General features: G+C 42.6%; 1 protein-coding gene across 1 annotated transcript; it reads left to right on the top strand.

Moving 5' to 3' along the window:
- The first annotated feature begins 2,340 nt into the window (after nucleotides 1–2,340).
- On the top strand, nucleotides 2,341–13,360 carry LOC126995999 (cuticle protein AM1199-like). The gene is made up of 3 exons (XM_050855971.1): nucleotides 2,341–2,502; nucleotides 4,552–4,796; nucleotides 12,699–13,360. Exons 1-3 carry the CDS (start codon nucleotides 2,494–2,496, stop codon nucleotides 12,880–12,882), a joined length of 438 nt encoding a protein of 145 aa, XP_050711928.1. The 5' UTR covers nucleotides 2,341–2,493; the 3' UTR covers nucleotides 12,883–13,360.
- The last annotated feature ends 2,657 nt before the right edge of the window (nucleotides 13,361–16,017 follow it).

The following is a 16,017-nucleotide window of genomic DNA, read 5'->3' as shown; positions in this document are numbered from 1 at the left end:
AAGAAGAATAGAGAAAAGTGAAATAAAATAACTTAGGACGGCCATGACCAACAAACAAGAAGGAAAGAATATGCCAAAAAGAGATAGATAGAGGGAAAGATAGATAGCATAGAATAGTAGATAGATATACGAACAAAAGGGAAAGAATAGAGCAAAAAGAGAGATAGAGAGACAGATGGACAGATAGATAGAAAAAGAGAGGGAAACAACAACAACAACAACAACAACAATAACAACAAAAGAACTTAGATGCAGGAATAGTGGAAAAAATCTTAATGGCTTGAATCTGATAATGTAGTCCCACTAAATAAGGAGTTGACATCAATTATATATACTTCAGACACACTGGGCGTGGAGAAGAGATACGTACACGATTTATGAGAGAGAGAGAGAGAGAGAGAGAGAGAGAGAGAGAGAGAGAGAGAGAGAGAGAGAGAGATTGGATAGAAACAAAAATCACATAGAAGGTAAATTTTAGAAAGTTAAAGAAAAGAAACAAAAATTAAAAGAAAATAAAGTTTGAATACATGAAGAAAGAAAACAAATACACATAGATCGCACTTAATAAACAAACAAATAAACATATAAACAAGGGTTACTTAAATTATGTTATAAGCAAAAAAAAAAAAAAAAAGTAAATTAAATAAATGTATCTCCGTTCAAACTAACTTGACATATTAGCTCCTCCCCCTTCTCCATTTAACGTTCCTCATTGGTCAGTCCACACACAAGCCACGCCCTTTCTCTAACTCGCCTGCATGTGATTGGTGGATGCAGGGAAAGGTCGAATCTTATTTATGGACCCTGGAAAAAATAATGAGCTGTTGCTATTAAAGGCCTTGTCACTTAATATCTAGACAGTGTAAGTTACCAAAAAAAATATGGAAGAAAGAAGAATATGAAAGGAAAATGATAAAGGGAGGGAATATTGAAACACTGATAATAATTCAAGCGTGGAAAGGAGGCAGAGAGACATGGGCGAGGGAAAAGAGAAAGGGATGGAAAACCAAAGAAAAAACAAAAGCATGAATATTATGGAAAACACACGGAGAAGAAAAACTGTGCGTGAGAAGTGGAGGAAGGCTGAAGGATGGAAGGGATGAGTGAATAAATAACAGAAGAAAGGGAAAGTATATGTGTTGAAAGGGAATGGGAAGGAAATGGAGACAGGAGACAAAGAAAAGAGAAATGAATGAGTGGAAAGGAAGAAAGATGAAAATAAGAAAAAGGAAATATTAGGGAAAACGTAAAAAAATAAAATAATGGAGGGAATAGAAAAACAACACTGATGAAGAAAGAGAACTGAATGAAAATGGAAAGGAAGAGAGAATTTAATAGACACCAGAGAGATAGAAGGAAAGAAGAAAAGAGAAGCAAATAGAATGTAAATAAAAAAAAAATAATGGAGGTGCTACAGACAAAGTATAAATAAGAAACGAAAAGGGAATGAAAGTGGAAAGGAAGACAATTTAAGACACCAGAGAGATAGAAGAAAAGCAGAAAAGAGAAGCAAATAGAATGTAAATAAAAAAAACAATGGAGGTGGTACAGACAAAGTAAATAAGAAACAAAAAGGGAATGAAAGTGGAAAGAGAAATAATTTAACAAAGTCCCAAGAAAGATGGAAGAAAAGGAAGGAGGTAAACATGATGGACAGAGAAGAAAAATGATAATGGAGATGATGGCCAAAAAAGGATAGTGGAAATAAATAAATAATATAGTAAAGGCGCAAGAAAGATAAGAAAAGAGAAATAAATATAATTGAAAGAGAAAAAAACCCTATTATATTGCGGTGCTAGAAAGGAGAGAAGAAAAACAAACAAACAAACAAACAAAAACTAAAAAGAATTGTATACGTAAATGAAGTAGAAAATGAAGAAAAAAAAATGCAAGGTTGATAGAAATAGAGAAAAAAAGTAAATGCATTGGAAATTGAAAAAAGTTAATGAAAAAGAATGAAATGAAATGAAAAGGAAATGGGAAAAGTGGATCACACGTTTATTATTACGTTATCGAGGCAGGGAAGGTGTGTGTGTGTGTGTGTGTGTGTGTGTGTGTGTGTGTGTGTGTGTGTGTGTGAATACATGATAATATCCCTCAGTTCTTGCATTTAACCCCCCACCCCCATCTCTCTCTCTCTCTCTCTCTCTCTCTCTGTGGGAAGGTGGAGGTGAAGGTGGAATCCAGGTGAAACAAGAGGCACCGTAGCTCACCTGATGACCCGCTAGACAGGTGTGGGGCGCAACAGGTGAGGTGAGGCAGGTATGCAGGTGACCTTGTAATGGGGCAGGTCAGGGTCACGTGACTGGACGGCCTAAGGTGGTGGTGGTGGTGGTCGTGGATATATAAGAACTGCAGTTACGTCTTAACCTCACAGTCAGCACTTGGTTGTCAGCACTGCATTGTCAGCACCTCAAGAACCTCCTCCTCCTCCTCCTCAGCAACTTCTGTCGGCACTTCTTCATCAGGTTCTTCGATTCGACTCCTCTCATCATGATTGCCGTACGTCTTGTTGTAGTTCTTGTTGTTGGTGTTAAGGTCTGACGTTCTGTTAATTCTCCTTTTTTTAGTGTCATGGATTATTCTTGTGTTATTTTACCTATTCAACTTTTTTCTTGTTTTTTTTTCTTCTTTTGTCTTGTTGTAGTTGTTGGTGGTGGTGTTAAGGTCTGACGTTCTGTTAATTCTCCTTTTTTTAGTATCATGGATTATTCTTGTGTTATTTTACCTATTCAACTTTTTTTCTTGTTTTTTTTCTTCTTTTGTCTTGTTGTAGTTGTTGTTGTTGGTGTTAAGGTCTGGCGTTCTGCTGATTTTTTTTTTTTTTTTTTAGTATCATGGATTAATCTTGTGTTATTTACCTATTCATCTTTTTCTTGTTTTTTCGTCTGTCTTGTTTTGTTTTAGGCTTGAGTTCGGTTAGGATCATAAAAGTCTGCCTGAACCCTATGTTGCAAAGGTTATGGTGGTTCACGAGGGTTTTAAATAAGGAATCAAGGCGAGGAGACTCATTACCAACTGACTCACGTCCTTTTTCTCAGTTTCAGTGGATGACCCCAAACCGTTAGTGGCGCGGGCGAATTTTATTTATAGTGATTGCCGTGATACATGACTTGCTTGGCCCATGCTGCCCCCCGGTGCTCCTCTTGACCTAGGTTGTTGAAGTTAGGGCAGTATTTTTATTTATTTATTTTTTATTTTTACAACAAAGGAGACAGCTGAAGGGCACAAAAAAAGGAAACAATAATAAAAAAAAAGCCCGCTACTCACTGCTCCTACAAAAAAGAATCAAAAGAGGTGGCCGAAAGAGAGGTCAATTTCGGGAGTATATGGGTAATCTACCGCCACTCGGGGATGCTTGAAAATTGTCGGTGTGCATTGGTGGGATTCGAACCTGGGTCTCCGGGCTCATCACTCCAGAACGCTGACCAATCAACCACCGCCTCTGTCTTTCTGTCTGTTTGTCTGTCTCTGCTCGTCGATCTGTCTTTGTTTTCTCTCTCTCTCTCTCTTACAAAACTCACTCTTACCTATAATTAATTCAGTCACGTATTGCAAGCACCTTAATCTTCCTACCTGTTCTCACCTTTAATTCTGCAGGCGGGTCTTAATTAATCAGGTGTGACAGGTGTGAAAAAAAATATATTCTCTGTAAAATTTCTTTCTTATATTTCTTTCTCTTGTTCTTGTACTTGTTCTTGCTCTTAGGTGTGTGTGTGTGTGCGTGTGTGTGTGTGTGTGTGTGTGTGTGTGTGTGTGTGTGTGTGTGTGTGTGTGTTCCCACCCAATAGTTTCTTCGTATTTCTATTCTCGTAAGATTGAGTCAGCCTCTTGTCATGTCCCTTATTCTATCTTAACCTTTTTATTATAGTTCCTTGAAATTGTGGATCCCTACTAATATTGATACGCATTATTTCACAAACACACAAACAGCACCAACACCAACAGCAGCGATGCACAAACACAATCACACCACTATCAACAACAACAACAACAACACACACACACACACACACACACACACACACACACACACACACACACACATAATAACCACATTTTCCACACCACCACCACTACATCACAGCCACATCTCAATCCCCAACAGAACAGATAGACGCGAAGAACATCCACATGTCAACCACATACCCCACATCACAACCACATTACTCTCCACAATAAAACAAGAACAACCACAACACCACTACATTCACATCACCACCCCATAAACATCACCACCCCATTAACATCACCTCCCCATTAACATCACCGCCACATTTCGAAGAGAACCAGAAAACCCACATCACAACCCCATTACTCTCCTCACCAGAACAAGAACACCCAGAACATCACCACCTTCACATCACCACCCCATTAACATCACCTCCCCATTAACATCACCGCCACATTTCGAAGAGAACCAGAAAACCCACATCACAACCCCATTACTCTCCTCACCAGAACAAGAACACCCAGAACATCACCACCACATCAACATCACAACCACAACCACGTCCCCATCCTCACCAAACCCTTATTTCTCTCCCACAGAAGGTAATGCTCGTGGTGGTGGTGGTGGTGGCGTCTGCTGCGGCGGCTCCACAGCGATACGCACCCCGCCCAAGCTACCAAGGCGTGTCCGGCCCCTTCATCCCCATCCTGGTGGACGAGAGGGACGGCCCCCGCGCGGACGGCACCTACAGCTTCAACTTCGAGACGGGCAACGGCATCCGCAGGAACGAGAGGGGCCACCCGGGGGGACCCAAGGGCGCTGTGGTGTCCGACGGAGGCTGGTCGTGAGTATTGCGCCCTCTGTGTTGTGTTTTGTGTACTAGATGTTGCTCGTTAGTTCACTGTAGTAACTCTTATTAGAAAAACAACCCAACAACATTCAAGACACAATTCATACCTCGTAGCAGGTTTGGGACAGTGTATCGTTAAGGGGCAAATTTTGTGTACTAGGTGTTATTCGTTAGTTCACTGTAGTAACTCTTATTAGGAAAAAAACAACAACATTCAAGACACAATTCATACCTAGTAGCAGGTTTGGGACAGTGTATCGTTAAGGGGCTATTACACTGGGCAAATTTTGTGTACTAGGTGTTATTCGTTAGTTCACTGTAGTAACTCTTATTAGGAAAAAAACAACAACATTCAAGACACAATTCATACCTCGTAGCAGGTTTGGGAGAGTGTATCGTTAAGGGGCTATTACACTGGGCTAATTTTCCGTGGATCTTCAGTCAAACCACGATTTCCGCTGGCGTGGTTCTCATTTGTTTCTTGTTATTGCTGCTACTGATGATGGTGAGTAATACCGTCGTCCTTCAGTGAAATCTACCTTAGCTTTGGCTTTTAGACTTATCAAATATTTTCAAAGGTCACAAAAGGGATTAGTCATATTCTCATGTTTATTTTTTTCACGTGTATGGTGCAGAGGCCTTCTTATCACTAAGCTCATAAAAACGCCCAATTGAAATACCCGCAACTCCCACAAAAGCGTTATCAAATGTTTCCAAAAGCCACAACAGGGATTAGTCATATTCTCATGTTTATTTTTTTCACGTGTATGGTGCAGAGGCCTTCTTTACACTACCACTAAGCTCATAAAAACGCCCAATTGAAATACCCGCAACTCCCACAAAAGCGTTATCAAATGTTTCCAAAAGCCACAAAAGGGATTAGTCATATTCTCATGTTTGTTTTTTTCACGTGTATGGTGCAGAGGCCTTCTTTACACTATCACTAAGCTCATAAAAACGCCCAATTGAAATACCCGCAACTCCTACAAAAGCGTTATCAAATGTTTCCAAAAGCCACAAAAAGGATTAGTTGTGTTCTCATGTGTTTGTGTTCACGTTCACGGTACAGAAGCCTTGTCAGATTAACACTAGGCTCAGAAAACTACCCGGGGGAAATACACAACTTCTACAAAAGCCTTATCAAAAACTACCCGGGGGAAATACAGAACTACCACAAAAGCCTTATCAAAAACTACCCGGGGGAAATACACAACTTCTACAAAAGCCTTATCAAAAACTACCCGGGGAAATACACAACTACTACAAAAGCCTTATCAAAAACTACCCGGGGGAAATACACAACTTCTACAAAAGCCTTATCAAAAACTACCCGGGGAAATACAGAACTACTACAAAAGCCTTATCAAAAACTACCCGGGGAAATACACAATTTCTACAAAAGCTTTATCAAAAACTACCCCGGGGAAATACAGAACTACTACAAAAGCCTTATCAAAAACTACCCGGGGAAATACACAATTTCTACAAAAGCTTTATCAAAAACTACCCGGGGAAATACAGAACTACTACAAAAGCCTTATCAAAAACTACCCGGGGAAATACAGAACTACTACAAAAGCCTTATCAAAAACTACCCGGGGAAATACACAACTACTTCAAAAGCCTTATCAAAAACTACCCGGGGGAAATACACAACTACTTCAAAAGCCTTATCAAAAACTACCCGTGGGAAATACACAACTTCTACAAAAGCCTTATCAAAAACTACCCGTGGGAAATACACAACTACTTCAAAAGCCTTATCAAAAACTACCCGTGGGAAATACAGAACTTCTACAAAAGCCTTATCAAAAACTACCCGTGGGAAATACAGAACTTCTACAAAAGCCTTATCAAAAACTACCCGGGGAAATACAGAACTTCTACAAAAGCCTTATCAAAAACTACCCGGGGGAAATACACAACTACTTCAAAAGCCTTATCAAAAACTACCCGGGGGAAATACACAACTACTTCAAAAGCCTTATCAAAAACTACCCGGGGAAATACACAACTACTACAGCCTTATCAAAAACTACCCGGGGAAATACACAACTACTACAAAAGCCTTATCAAAAACTACCCGGGGGAAATACACAACTACTACAGCCTTATCAAAAACTACCCGGGGAAATACACAACTACTACAAAAGCCTTATCAAAAACTACCCGGGGGAAATACACAACTACTTCAAAAGCCTTATCAAAAACTACCCGGGGAAATACACAACTACTTCAAAAGCCTTATCAAAAACTACCCCGGGGAAATACAGAACTACTACAGCCTTATCAAAAACTACCCGGGGGAAATACACAACTACTTCAAAAGCCTTATCAAAAACTAGCCGGGGAAATACACAACTACTTCAAAAGCCTTATCAAAAACTACCCGGGGAAATACACAACTACTTCAAAAGCCTTATCAGTGTGTGGGTGTGTATAAGCTCAGAAATGTTTGTAAATATGGCCCAAGAGGTTCAGTAAGCCTTCAGAAGTCTCCTCACCTTAGGGATTAAGTTCAGAAGGCTCGGTGACGCCCATGCAGTTGAGTGTAGTGAATCTCAGAAGTGGTAACATTTATTTGCCTTGAATCGTGTTGAAGAAATATGGTTCAGTGGTCTGCTTCTTGTCTCCTATATATATTCTCTCTCTCTCTTTCCTCTCTTTCTCTCTGTATTTTTATCCCTCTCCGTTTTTCCATTTCTTTTTTTCTATTTTCCTTTATTCTTCATCTTTTTTTTCTCTCCTTTTCTTTCGCTTTCTGTCTTTCTTCCTCTTTTCTTCTTTCGCTTACTCTGTTTTTCGTTATCTTTTTCTTGTCTCTTTTTTTAATTATCTCTCCGTCTCTACCTATCTTCATCAATCTCTCTGTATATCCTTCTCTTTCTTCACCCTTCTCTCTCTCTCTCTCTCTCTCTCTCTCTCTCTCTCTCTCTCTCTCTCTCTCCATGAACCTCACATCCTTTTTCCTCCCCTCTTACATCTCTCTTTGGTGGCTCTCTCTCCCTCTCCCTCTCTCCCTCTCTCTCTCCCTCTTCTCGTGTGTTCAGCTCCCTCGTAACTCTCACCCACGCCGCTGCTTTTGGTGTTCACGAGGACAACACAGCGGCGGGCGGGAGTCAGTCAGTCGTGCGGGCGTCTTGGTGGCCGTAATTAAGATTTGGAAAGGTTAGGTGGAGGGAGGGAGGGAGGGTGGAAGGTAGGAAGGGATGTGTAGGTGTGGACGAAGGGAGGGGCTGAAGAGGAGAAGGATGGAGGATTTTAGAGGGGAGGGAAGGGGAAAGGAAGGAAGGAAGGAAGGAAAGAAGGAAGGGTAGTGGTAGGAGGCATTTGGAAAGGTTAGGTGGAGGGAGGGAGGGAGGGTGGAAGGTAGGAAGGGATGTGTAGGTGTGGACGAAAGGAGGGACTGAAGAGGAGAAGGATGGAGGAGTTTTAGAGGGGAGGAAGGAAGGAAGGAAGGAAGGAAGGAAAGAAGGAAGGGTAGTGGTAGGAGGCGTGGGCGATTGAAAGGGTTGAAAAAGAGGAGGATGAAGGAGTTTGAGGAGAGAAAGGAGTTTTGGGAAGGGTGGGTGAAGGAGGAAGAGAGAGGAATAAGATGGAAGGAAGGGTTGAAGGGGTTGAAAAAGAGGAGAATGAAGGAGTTTGAGGAGAGAAAGGAGTTTTGGGAAGGGTGGGTGAAGGAGGAAGAGAAGGAAATAGGAAGGAAGGAAGGGCTGAAGGGGTTGAAAAAGAGGAGGATGAAGGAGATAGAGGAGAGAAAGGAGTTTTGGAAAGGGTAGGTGGAGGAGGAAGAGAGGGGAATAGGAAGAAAGGAAGGGCTGAAGGGGTTGAAAAAGAGAAGGATGAAGGAGATTGAGGAGAGAAAGGAGTTTTGGAAAGGGTGGATGGAGGTGGAAGAGAGGGAAATAGGAAGGAAGGAAGGGGTAGTGATAAAAGGCGTGGACGACTGAAAGGTTTGAAAAAGAGGAGGATGAAGGAGATTGAGGAGAGGAAACAGTTTTGAAAGGGGTGGGGGAGAGAGAGAGAGAGAGAGGGAGAGAGAAAGAGAGAGAGGACAAAGGATGATGTAAGAGTGATGGACAAGAAAATAAAAAAAAGTGGAGTGATGAGGAACATGATAGAAGGAGGAGGAGGAGGAGGAGGAGGAAGAGAAAATGGAGCGTGGGATGGTTCGTGTAGGTGGGGAAGGACGGTTGGAGGGAGCAGGAAAGGAAGGAAGGAAGGATGGTATAGTGATGGGAGTGGACAGGAGAGAAGTGGAGGAGGAAGAAGACAGGAGAGAAGTGGAGGAGGAAGAAGAGGAGGAGGATAAAAAGAAGACGGGGCGTGAAGGAAAGAAGAATTGGTTAGACTGAATACGAGAAGATACAATAAGAATAAAGAAAAGCGTAGTGGGTATGGACGGAAGAAGAAGGGGAGGAAGAAGAGGGGGATGAAGGAGTGGGGAATAAAGGGAATCAGGCCGCGAAAGAACAAAAAAAAAAGTTGGTCTGAATATTATTAAAAGATAGAGGGAGGAAAGGAAGGCATGTTGGATTTGGATGGGAGAAAGGGGAAAAGGAGGAGGAGGAAGAAAAGGACGAAGGAATAGGGAAAAAAAAGGAGACAGGATGTGAAATAAAGAATTGGTTAGACTAAGGTACAGAAAGAGAACATTTTTAGAGGATGTCTGAATATTATTAAAAGACATAGAGGGAGAGAGAAAATAAAAGGGAAGAGGAGGAGGAAGAAAAGAACGAAGGAATAGGGAAATAAAAGGAGACAGGTCGTGGAGTAAAGAATTGGTTAGACTAAGGTACAGAAAGAGAACATTTTTAGAGGATGTCTGAATATTATTAAAAGATACAGAGGGAGAGAGAAAATAAAAGGGAAGAGGAGGAGGAAGAAAAGGACGAAAGAATAGGAAATAAAAAGGAAACAGGTCGTGAAGTAAAGAATTGGTTAGTCTAAGGTACAGAAAGAGAACATTTTTAGAGGATGTCTGAATATTATTAAAAGATACAGAGGGAGAGAAAATAAAAGGGAAGAGGAGGAGGAAGAAAAGAACGAAGGAATAGGGAAATAAAAGGAGAGAGGTCGTGAAGTAAAGAATTGGTTAGTCTAAGGTACAGAAAGAGAACATTTTTAGAGGATGTCTGAATATTATTAAAAGACATAGAGGGAGGAAAAGAAGGCATGTTGGGTGGGGATGGGAGAAAGGGGAAAAGGAGGAGGAAGAAGAGAACAAAGGAATAGGGAAATAAAAAAAGGAGACAGGTCGTGAAGCAAAGAATTGGTTAGAGAAAGGGGAAGAGGAGGAGTAAGAAGAAGAGAACGAAGGAATAGGGAAATAAAAAAAGGAGGCAGGTCATGAAGCAAAGAATTGGTTAGAGAAAGGGGAAGAGGAGGAGTAAGAAGAAGAGAACGAAGGAATAGGGGATAAAAAGGAGACAGGTCGTGAAGTAAAGAATTGGTTAGAGAAAGGGGAAGAGGAGGAGTAAGAAGAAGAGAACGAAGGAATAGGGAAATAAAAAGGAGACAGGTCGTGAAGCAAAGAAGAATTGGTTGGAGAAAGGGGAAGAGGAGGAGTAAGAAGAAGAGAACGAAGGAATAAGGAAATAAAAAAGGAGACAGGTCATGAAGCAAAGAATTGGTTAGAGAAAGGGGAAGAGGAGGAGTAAGAAGAAGAGAACGAAGGAATAGGGAAATAAAAAAAAGGAGACAGGTCATGAAGCAAAGAATTGGCTAGAGAAAGGGGAAGAGGAGGAGTAAGAAGAAGAGAACGAAGGAATGGGGGATAAAAAGGAGACAGGTCGTGAAGCAAAGAATTGGTTAGAGAAAGGGGAAGAGGAGGAGTAAGAAGAAGAGAACGAAGGAATGGGGGATAAAAAGGAGACAGGTCGTGAAGCAAAGAAGAATTGGTTAGAGAAAGGGGAAGAGGAGGAGTAAGAAGAAGAGAACAAAGGAATGGGGGATAAAAAGGAGACAGGTCATGAAGCAAAGAATTGGTTAGAGAAAGGGGAAGAGGAGGAGTAAGAAGAAGAGAACGAAGGAATGGGGGATAAAAAGGAGACAGGTCGTGAAGTAAAGAATTGGTTAGACTGAGATAGAGAGAATGTTTTTAGAGGATGGGTTAGCCGGAGACTTATATATTATTCACAGCAGGATCATAGGGAATAAAAACGAACTATTTCTAAGAAGCACCACGCCAAGAAAAAGCCGGATGGATGTCGAAATATCATACCCGGATAAAAATGAACAAAAGAATAGGAGAGTAAAAGAATAAGATAAAAAGGAATAAAATGGAAATAGAAAAAAAGAATGACAGTGAAAAGGAATGAAAAATGAGAATAAAAGAAAAAGGTGTAAGAAATATATAAAAAGGAATCATGATATTTTTAGAAGAAGGAACAAGAAAAAAACAAAACAAGAAAAGCAAATCAGGTCAGGAGAGCAAGCAAAAAAATAAAAAAATAAAAAGAATAAGAAAAGATGGAAAACTGTTACGTGGGAAAAGAAAAAGATAAATGAAGATAAATTTTAAACATTATATAATTTTTGTAAGAGAGAGAGAGAGAGAGAGAGAGAGAGAGAGAGAGAGAGAGAGAGAGAGAGAGAGAGAGAGAGAGAGAGAGAGAGAGAGGACAAAGGATGATGTAAGAATGATGGATAAGAAAAGAAAAATAAAGTGGAGTGATGAGGAGCATGATAGAAGGAGGAGGAGGAGGAAATGGAGCGTGGGATGGTTCGTGTAGGTGGAGAGAAGAAGAGGGGGAGGTGTTGTTTGTGGTGTTGAGGAGGAGGAGAAAGAGAAGAAGAAGAAGAAGAAGAAGAAGAAAACAAGAGGAGGGGGAGAAGCATTGTCCACTAGAAGATAAATGGGAGGTAGGGAGGAGGAGGAGGAGGAGGAGGGAGAGAGAGGGGAAGAGGAAGAAAGGGTAACAGTGAAGGGTGGAGGGGAGCGGTACAGGGAGAGATAATGGGGAGGGGAGGGGAGGGGAAGGGGAGAGAAAGAGAGGGAGAGATGGGGGGAGAGGAGCGGACAATAAGTGGAGGGAAGAGGAGGAGAATGGACATAGGAGGGGAGGAGGAGGAGGAGAGAGTGGACATGGAAGAGGAGGAGGAGGAGGAGGAGGAAGAGCGTGGGTGGAGTAACGGAGGCAGAGAGAGAGAGAGAGAGAGAGAGAGAGAGAGAGAGAGAGAGAGAGAGAGAGAGAGAGAGAGAGAGAGAGAGAGAGAGAGAGAGAGAGAGCATTGTAACACCCACACCAAGCATCCCCCTCCCCCCCCCACACTAACTCCACCACCACCACCTCCACCACCACCACCACCACCACCTCTATCCACCTAACACCACTTAATTTTCCTCTTCCTCCTCCTTTTTATATTCTCTTCTTCCTCCTTTTCATTCTCCATCACCTTATTCTCTCTCTTACGCTTCCTTTTCCTCTTCCTTCTTTTCCTTCTCATTCTCTTCTTCCTTCTTTTCGTCCACTTCCTTCTCCTCTTCCTTCTTTTCCTTCTCATTCTCTTCTTCCTTCTTTTCGTCCACTTCCTTCTCCTCTTCCTTCTTTTCCTTCTCATTCTCTTCTTCCTTCTTTTCGTCCACCATCACCACCTTTTCTTCTTCCTCCTCTTTCTCCTCTTTCTCCTTTCCATTCTCTTCTTCCTCTTTTTTTTCCATCCTCCATTACCTCTTTCCTCTTTTTCCAACACCTCATCTTCATCCTCCTCCTCCATCACCATCTTCCTCACCTTCCCATTCATCTTCTAGCCCTATCTCATCTTCCTTCTCCTCTTCCTCCTCCTCCGTAACCATCTTCTTCACCTGCAATCTCACCTTCCCATTCACCTTCTAACCCTATCTCCTCCTCCTCCTCCCACGTTCCCCCTCCGTCACCTTCTCCTCACCGGCAGCTTCACCTTCCCTGACGGCACCCCCGCTGTCTTCACCTTCGTGGCTGATGAGAATGGTTACCGCCCCGTGTCCAACCTCATACCCACGCCCCACCCCCTCCCCGCCCACGCCCTTGAGCAGATCGAGTTCGCCCGCCGGAACCCAACCCCCGCGAGCCGCCCAGGAACCTACCGCCCCTTCTAAGCCTCCTGCAGCGCCTCCTCCTCCGCCTCCTCCCAGCACAGCATCCGGCATTGTCACACTCCGTCATTATTTATTATCTATGTGGTTACTTGAGATGAGTCCTGTGGTTGGTTTTCTATTTTTTTCCTCTATTTTCTCTCCTATTTTTTTCTTACACTGTTTTCCTCCCCTTCTTTCTCTCATTCCTCGGTCTTTATTTTTGCATTTTCCTTCCTATTCCTTCTTTTCCTCCTGCATTCTCCTTCCTCCGTAATCTCCCTCTCACCCATCTCTTCTATTTTCCTCACCTGCGTCTCCTTCCTCTCATTCTCACCTCTTTCCCTGTATACACCTGTCCTCCTTCTCCTCCTCCTCCGCCTCCTCACTCCTTACCTGCGAGCTAATCAAGACTCACCTGTATACCTGTGTTTGTGTGTACATAGGAACCGCTTGTCGCACCTGTGTTGTACTAGACTAATGAAGCAAGTTCCAAAGCGTACCTGTGGCTCTCCTTACACACCCCTGACCTGATGATGATGATGATGGTGGTGGTGGTGGTGGTGGTGGTGGTGGAAGAGTGTTTTTGTTTTGTGGTGGTGGAATGCGGAGATGATGTTAGATGTGGTGTTGCAAGTTGATGGTGTTGAAAAGTGATGATGTTAGCAGCCATGGTGTTAGGATGTTGTTTTTGGTGTTGACTGTGGTGGTGATGGTGTCAGAAAGTAATGATGGTGTTGACTGTGGTGTGGGAATGTGGTGATTATGTGAGCTGTGGTGATGAAAGCTTGTGGTGATGGAAGGTGGTGGTGTTAACTATGATGTTGGCATATGGTGATGATGGTGTTGGATATGGTGTTGAATGGTGGTGATGATGTTGGAATATGGTGATGATGGTGTTGGATATGGTGATGAAAGGTGGTGATGGTGTTGGAATATGGTGATGATGGTGTTGGATATGGTATTGAAAGTTGGTGATGGTGTTGGAATATGGTGATGATGGTGTTGGATATGGTGTTGAAAGGTGGTGATGGTGTTGGAATATGGTGATGATGGTGTTGGAATAAGGTGTTGAGAGGTGGTGATGGTGTTGGAATATGGTGATGATGGTGTTGGATATGGTGTTGAATGGTGGTGATGGTGTTGGAATATGGTGATGATGGTGTTGGAATAAGGTGTTGAGAGGTGGTGATGGTGTTGGAATATGGTGATGATGGTGTTGGATATGGTGTTGAAAGGTGGTGATGGTGTTGGAATATGGTGATGATGGTGTTGGAATAAGGTGTTGAGAGGTGGTGATGGTGTTGGAATATGGTGATGATGGTGTTGGATATGGTGTTGAAAGGTGATAATGGTGTTGGAATCTCATGGTCTTAGTTACAGTATTAGAATCCTCTCCATGACTCTATCCCCCTCCCTCCCCTCCGCCCACCTTCAATCCGGCAGCATCCAATCGTATCCCACCCTTCCCAGCATCCACCAATCAGATGCAGCCTGAGATATGTAAGGGGGCGTGGCTTGCTCGTGGACTAGCCAATGATAATCTTGCAATGGAAAAGGGGAGGAGCCTATTTGCGAGGTTAACTTGAATAGAACATAGTAGTAGTAAAAGAAGTTGTAGTAGTAGTAGTAGTAGTAGTAGTAGTAGTAGTAGTAGTAGTAGTGGGAGGAGGAGGAAGAGGAGGAGGAGAAAAAAAGAGACAGACTTGGATAATTATGAGAACAGGAGTTGAAGGAGGAGGAGGAGGAGAAGGAAGAAGGAGAAGAAGAAGAAGAAAAGGAGAAAGATATGTATAGCAAAAAGAACAAGAAAAAAACAAAATTGATAAAAATTACAAGAAAAATACAATGCATTAACGAATTTTACCTGAGCGCTGATTGAAAGAATGATAGTGAAGAAGTGACGAAGCGAGAGGGGAAGAAAAATGTAATAGGGATAATAAAACAGAAGATGATAGAAATAAGAACGGGAGGTGAGGGGGTCAATGATGAAAGTGAAGGTGGCGGGAAGAGAACACTGGAGAATTAAAAGAGGATGGGAAGAAGGGAGGAAAAACGTTGTAATGTGGAGGTTGAAGGAAGAAATGAAAATAAAAACGGAACTTACTGATTCAAAGGGAAAGGATGAGGAAAAGAGGAAGACTTGGAGAAGGAGGAGGAGGAATAGAGGAGTTGGAAGAGGATGAGAAGAAAGAGAAGAAAAGATCAGAGTTTGGAGGAATAAGAAGATGAGGAAAAGGAGGAGAAAGAAGAGGAAAAAGAAGGGATGAGGAAAAGAGGAAGGCTTGGAGGAAAAGAGGAAGACTTGGAGAAGGAGGAGGAGGAGGAGGAGGAGAGGAGTTGGAAGAGGATGAGAAGAGAGTAAAGTTCAGGATTTAGAGGAATAAGAAGATGAGGAAAAGGAGGAGAAGGGAGAGGAAAAAGAAGAGAAGGAAGATTAGCATAAGGAGCAAAAAGATGAGGAAAAGGAGGAGAAGAAAGAGGAAAAGGAAGAAAAAACAACAACCACACTAACAAAAATAAAGAAAAGAGAAGGAAGAAGAAGAGGAGGAGGAGGGAGTGGAGGAGGAAAAATAAGATACAGAAAAGATAAAGAAAAGAATTAGAGAAAAACGTGAAACACAATGAGAGAGAGAGAGAGAGAGAGAGAGAGAGAGAGAGAGAGAGAGAGAGAGAGAGAGAGAGAGAGAGAGAGAGAGAGAGAGAGAGAGAGAGAGAGAGAGAGAGAGAGAGAGAGAGAGTAAAGAAACAGGGGAACGAGGAGTGAACACATAAGGATACATAACCACCCCCGCAAAAAAAAAAGAAACAAAAACAATAAATACATGAACGAAACTCGTGAGCCAGGTGTCGGAGGGGTCAATCTCCCCCCGCCCCCCTTCCCTGCCCCCCCAGGTAACAGGTCACCCGGTCCTTATATATGCCATGGGTCAGGTCAGGCGAGGTGAGGGGAGGGGGGAGGAGAGGAGAGGGGAGAAGAAGGGGAGAGAGAGAGAGAGAGAGAGAGAGAGAGAGAGAGAGAGAGAGAGAGAGAGAGAGAGAGAGAGAGAGAGAGAGAGAGAGAGAGAGAGAGAGAGAGAGGGGGAGGTAAGCGATGGGGGTGAAGAGGTGATGTCAGGGAATGGAGAGGGGAGAGGAGGGGGTTAGGGAGGGGAGAGA

The sequence above is a fragment of the Eriocheir sinensis genome, chromosome 9 (genome assembly GCF_024679095.1).
Source record: "Eriocheir sinensis breed Jianghai 21 chromosome 9, ASM2467909v1, whole genome shotgun sequence".
Taxonomy (NCBI): domain Eukaryota; kingdom Metazoa; phylum Arthropoda; class Malacostraca; order Decapoda; family Varunidae; genus Eriocheir; species Eriocheir sinensis.
Note: the sequence above shows the minus strand (reverse complement) of the source record. Positions and strands in the feature narration are given on the sequence as shown.